The sequence below is a fragment of the Armigeres subalbatus genome, chromosome 2 (assembly GCF_024139115.2).
Source record: "Armigeres subalbatus isolate Guangzhou_Male chromosome 2, GZ_Asu_2, whole genome shotgun sequence".
In the NCBI taxonomy this organism is placed as follows: Eukaryota; Metazoa; Arthropoda; class Insecta; order Diptera; family Culicidae; genus Armigeres; species Armigeres subalbatus.
This window is the reverse complement of record NC_085140.1, coordinates 270,893,781-270,899,780: the sequence shown is the minus strand read 5'-3', so window position 1 is coordinate 270,899,780 and position 6,000 is coordinate 270,893,781. Positions and strand designations below refer to the sequence as shown.

The 6,000-nt window shown below is 42.7% G+C and overlaps 1 protein-coding gene across 1 annotated transcript in view; it reads right to left on the bottom strand.

Annotated features, from left to right (window-relative positions):
- Positions 1-562: 562 nt before the first annotated feature.
- LOC134212219 (diencephalon/mesencephalon homeobox protein 1) overlaps positions 563-6,000 on the bottom strand; it is a 119,227-nt gene continuing 113,789 nt past the window's right edge. Inside the window, exons 8-9 of the mRNA XM_062689881.1 lie at positions 1,812-1,936; positions 563-1,733 (exon numbers count right to left, since the gene is read on the bottom strand). Of these exons, the coding sequence (XP_062545865.1) occupies positions 1,228-1,733; positions 1,812-1,936 (631 nt within the window). The 3' untranslated portion in view covers positions 563-1,227. The remainder of the gene's footprint in view (positions 1,734-1,811; positions 1,937-6,000) is intronic.

The window sequence follows — 6,000 nt, the reverse complement described above, 5'->3', positions numbered from 1 at the left end:
AAAATAGTTTTTTAGCAAAATTTATTGGAATAAGCTGCGCTACAACTTTGTAAAACGTTATGTCAGTATTCCGTGAAATAAAAAATAAATGAATTTTTATATAAAGGGGGATATTTTTGATAGCACCATAATAATGGCTTCACTATTCCCAAGAATGTGTAAAACAACATTTCTTCTAAAAAAAGTTTTGGCGTAAAATGCATCTTTTCGCGTAAATCTGTGTCGTGGACCATAGTGCACTGTTCTACTAAGCAATCTGCCGGTGATGCATCCTGGCGAGCCGGTGACAAGCGCGGTGTCATCATCATCAATAGACATAGACCGCTGTCATCATTGAAACGCAGTATGAAAAAAAATTATAGCCCGGGGCATCCTGGCTACGATCTGGCGATGGGCTAAACAATAGGATGTCAATAGGCTGCATCCTGGGCTCTGTTGTTCTGATTGCAACAATAACCGATATCGTGAGCACATTCGATAGCAACATAAGTAATGAGAATGACATTGATGGATTTCTTTCGTGCATCTAATAAGTCATATTTTATTTTTGGAAAAACGGTATTCAACTTCATCATAATAGATTTATTTCTGCTGATTTTATTCACTTCGACAATTTGGCATATTGTATTTTTTTATTACATATATAATGAGTGGTGTTCAGTTAAGCAGAAATTTGACACATTATTTGTTAGCTTCGTTACTAAACTCGGTTCATTCGGTCCCGATTGATTTAAAAAATATATTCATGATTTGTTATTGAAGAATTCAAAGTCTAACGCTATTTTGATTTGGTTTGGTTTGTGCTTTACGTATCTTTCGTGTTATGTACATTGCAGCCAATAATGAAAGTAATGGTAGAACTTATCTAACTCGATTTGTCATATTGTAGATTAGTGAATATTTTGAATACAAGTGATTTATTGCAAATAGATTTACTGTAACCGGAATTTTAAATCCTTGTGATTTCACTAGTAAACTGTAATAACCAACTAAATTAAGTAATTTGGAATACTAACTTTGTTCTAATGCTAATTTATTGCAAGTTGCCGTGGAATGTTAATAATCTACCCTTACCAAGCAATCAATGTCTTAAAACGAACTACACTAATGTACTTGCGATCGAGGTTTCATCCCTCGTCTAGCTTTATTTAAGTATGTACATGAACTTTCCTATTCAGATCAACATCACAATTTTTCCTCGATTCCTAACAATCCGAAGAGTTTTTATTAATCACTGGTGGTTTTCTCACCATTGTGCCTCGTCGGGGAAGGTGAACCACCAAGGCCTGATGCACCATTGTTATTCATGCTGTTGGGGTTGTTGTTGTTTAGGTTGGGTGCCCCCAACGCGGACAGACTCGCTGCGTGACTGCTCAGATGGTGATGCATCGAGAGATCGCTGATGAAGTCACTCGGTTTGCGACCACTGCTGAGGGCCGTGTGCAGCGAAAGCGGAGGCAAGTGGAACCCGGGAAAGGCTAGGCCAGCGGCTGCCGCTGCCTGTAGGGAATGCAGAAGAGCTGCTGAGTGTTCCTGCGCTTTCCGACGAAGCTCCGCTACTGAAGATGAGCGGGGGTCAGATGGTCCTAGCGAGGAACTGCTTGTGGGTGTAGTTCCAGTGTTGACAATCGAATGAGCTAGGGAAGTGCACGTTGGCGAGGGCGTAGCTGTTGACGAACCGGAGGTGATGGGTGATTTTGCCGGGCAGCATGTGCATAAACTTGGGAAGGCAGCTGGAAGGGGAGAAAATTTGGCAAAATTTTGGTTGATTAGTTCTCGGTGGCTTAAAGAATTCGGTCAGAAGTGCATACCTTTCAAGTTCGGGAACAGTGGCGGAGCGAATTGTGACCCCAGAGATGCCAAATGTGGTGGAAGGAATAGTGGTGGTGTTGTTCTTGGCTGGCCATTATCCAACACGGGTCGGAACCCACCGTTACTGTAATGAAAGTATGAGGAAAAGTAATATTTAGATGGATATTAATGTGGAACTACTAAATATGATATATGCTAAAAATGAAAGTTTCTTACGACTGGACTAGCCGTTACGACTAATGCATATAACCTCTTTAATATATGTATGCTTCATACTTTATGTCATAAGATTTTCGATATTGAATATCATATTACAATGTCCCTGGCGATTTGTAACAGTTCCTTAGGTTCGAAAAGAATAGATGCAAATTCAAATAAATTGAATAAAATATAACTGATTTGATAATCTTGATAGCTCCAAGTTCTATGTACACCCTCGGGAGAGATAGCTTCTCGTCTAGCTGGTCCATTCCCGTTCACAGCACTGATTTGGTTCTCGTTCGTGCGTTGCGATGTCGCTTCCAGCTCCGGATTGATGTCATTCCTTTCATTCTCAACAAAGCACGAAGCAACGCGCTCCTCCCCAAAGAGCATATCAAAACTCAGCTGCTCGGGTGGACACGTGGAAGCAGGTGCATTAAAATTTGATTCAAATCGATTTCGACGAGCGTAACGTAATATCCTCCCTCCGGCAGTGCCAGTCCCAGCGAGGAAGCGGAAGCGACAAGAAAAAGCATAGCTTCGGACGGGGCTCGGCGATGCTTGGAAAATATTAATGCAGGTGGAATTTATTTGAATTTATATATAAGCAAAATTGAGGATGAACGCTGGGTTGTGACTTATAATTATGATATTTTTAGCTTTTAAAGCATCGATTTTAGAAATAGTAAGAACCTGAGGCGATTTTTTTCCGAGGTCCCTTATTGAAAGTACCCGCATAACAGTCCCTTAAAGTATTTACACGACCTTACTGCACAAAACTAAACAATGTTTCAACCAAACTATTTTGTTTCAGGGTAATCTATCGAATAATGAACAACTCAGCAAAATTTTAACAAGATCCAATGATCTTTCAATTTATTAGATTTGTTTGAAGTTTTATATAAAAGATTTGAAACTTATTTCATGCGAAAAAAACGGTATGGGACTAATATGCGAGTGAGGGCAGTTGAACTGCTGGAAAAAGTATTAGTCAACCGACCGACATGGAGTAAAGTAAAGTGACCATACGTCCCGGATTATGCGGGACAGTCCCGGATTCAGCCTACTTGTCCCGCATTCCATGATGATTCTTTAAAGTTTGAAAAATCAATGAAATCTATAGGAAATTGCAAATCCAAAGACATCCAAATACTCAGAGAAAGATTAACTTGGGTAGGCTAGAGGGTAAACTGAATTTAAAGAATGAAGGTTTGAATAATTTTGTGAAAACAGACAATCTATAGAATGTGCGAATATTAAGAATTTGATATTTATGGAACCAAAAATAACTGAATATATTCTGAAAAGTTTAGGTCATGACAATAATCTGAATCGGAAGGATCTGAGTCTGCTCTAGAATCTGAAAGTTAACTGGGATATCAGAAAATGTGACAAATAAAGATTCTTTAATCAAACAAATAAAGATCTAAAAATCTGAATATGTAATCAGGAAAACGGCTAAAACATCCGTAGATTGAAAAAGACAATTTAGCAAAAATGCGACAATAAAATTAAAAATGGACTAAATTTTGAATTGGTAATGAATTTCGGGTGAAAATAATTATTTCTAATGAGTATTTCTCCAAACTCATGCAGTGCAGTATCACAGAAAAGTGGCGTGTTGGTATGTGTTGTAACAAATGGGGTGAAGATTAAACTGCTATTTGAAAGAGCCACAGCATTTGTAAAAACCTAGATTAATCCACCTAGCCTGGAATGATCATAACTCCGAATCCACAATGGGACAAAATTCTGCGTCGAATGCAACTTGTTGCAAGCAAATCGGAAAAGTGCCAAAAACTGAATGAGAAATTTTTATGTAAAAAATGTATTTTGACCATAACTCCGAATTCCATTGCCCGATCGGCCCAATTTTCAATAGAAAACAATGTAACAAGATTCTGCGTCGAATGCAACTTGTTGCGAGCAAATCGGTTAAAGATAAGTACCTTATAAATGAGTGAGATTTATTTGTCCACAGACATACACACACAAACACAGACATCACCTCAATTCGTCGAGCTGAGTCGATCGGTATATAACACTATGAGTCTCCGGGCCTCCTATGAAAAGTTCATTTTTGGAGCGAACATTTATTCATTTATTTAGTCTACATCTAAACAGATAACACTGAATCAACAGTTTGACGCCACAATACACGGTTCGAGGCCGCATCTCTCCATCCTCGAATACGCCCCACGCTCGCCAAGTCGTTCTGCACCTGGTCGGCCCATCTCGCTCGCTGCGCTCCACGTCGTCTCGTACCTGCCGGATCGGAAGCGAACACCATCTTTGCAGGGTTGCTGTCCGGCATTCTTGCAACATGCCCTGCCCATCGTACCATTCCGGCTTTAGCTACTTTCTGGATACTGGGTTCGCCGTAGAGCTGGGCGAGCTCATGGTTCATTCTTCGCCGCCACACACCGTCTTCTTGCACACCGCCAAAGATGGTCCTAAGCACCCGTCTCTCGAATACTCCGAGTGCTTGCAAGTCCTCTTTGAGCATTGTCCATGTTTCATGTCCGTAGAGGACAACCGGTCTTATTAACGTCTTGTACATGACATATTTGGTGCGGTGGCGAATCTTTTTTGACCGCAGTTTCTTCTGGAGCCCGTAGTAGGCCCGACTTCCACAGATGATGCGCCTTCGTATTTCACGACTGACATTGTTATCAGCCGTTAGCAAGGATCCGAGGTAGACGAATTCCTCGACCACCTCGAAGGTATCCCCGTCTATCGTAACACTACTTCCCAGGCGGGCCCTGTCGCGCTCTGTTCCGCCCACAAGCATGTACTTTGTCTTTGAGGCATTCACCACCAGTCCAACTTTTGTTGCTTCACGTTTCAGGCGGGTGTACAGTTCTGCCACCTTTGCAAATGTTCGGCCGACAATGTCCATGTCATCCGCGAAGCAAATACATTGACTGGATCTGTTGAAAATCGTACCCCGGCTGTTACACCCGGCTCTCCGCATGACACCTTCTAGCGCAATGTTGATCAACAGGCACGAAAGTCCATCACCTTGTCTTCGTCCCCGGCGCGATTCGAATGAACTGGAGTGTTCGCCCGAAATCTTCACACAGTTTTGCACTCCATCCACCGTTGCTTTGATCAGTCTGGTAAGCTTCCCAGGGAAGCTGTTCTCGTCCACAATTTTCCATAGCTCTACGCGGTCTATACTATCGTATGCCGCCTTGAAATCAACGAACAGATGATGCGTTGGAACCTGGTATTCATGGCATTTTTGAAGGATTTGTCGTACAGTAAAGATCTGGTCCGTTGTCGAGCGGCCGTCAACGAAGCCGGCTTGGTAACTTCCCACGAACTCATTCACTAATGGTGATAGACGACGGAAGATGATCTGGGATATCACTTTGTAGGCGGCATTAAGGATGGTGATCGCTCGAAAGTTCTCACACTCCAGCTTGTCGCCTTTCTTGTAGATGGGGCATATAACCCCTTCTTTCCACTCCTCCGGTAGCTGTTCAGTTTCCCAGATTCTGACTATCAATTTATGCAGGCAAGTGGCTAGCTTTTCCGGGGCCATCTTAATGAGCTCAGCTCCGATACCATCCTTACCAGCTGCTTTATTGGTCTTTAGCTGTTGGATGGCATCCTTAACTTCCCTCAAGGTGGGGGCTGGTTGGCTTCCATCGTCCGCTGAACTGACGTAGTCATCTCCTCCGCCTGCCTTGACTTTCACTGCCTGTTCTCTCAGCGCGATTCAAATGTTCCTCGTAGTGCTGCTTCCACCTTTCGATCACCACACGTTCGTCCTTCAAGATGCTCCCATCCTTATCCCGGCACTTTTCGGCTCGCGGCACGAAGCCTTTGCGGGATGCGTTGAGCTTCTGGTAGAACTTGCGTGTTTCTTGCGAACGGCACAGCTGTTCCATCTCCTCGCACTCCGCTTCCAGGCGGCGTTTCTTTTCCTGAAAAAGGCGGGTCTGCTGTCTCCGCTTCCGTCTATAGCGTTCCACGTTCTGC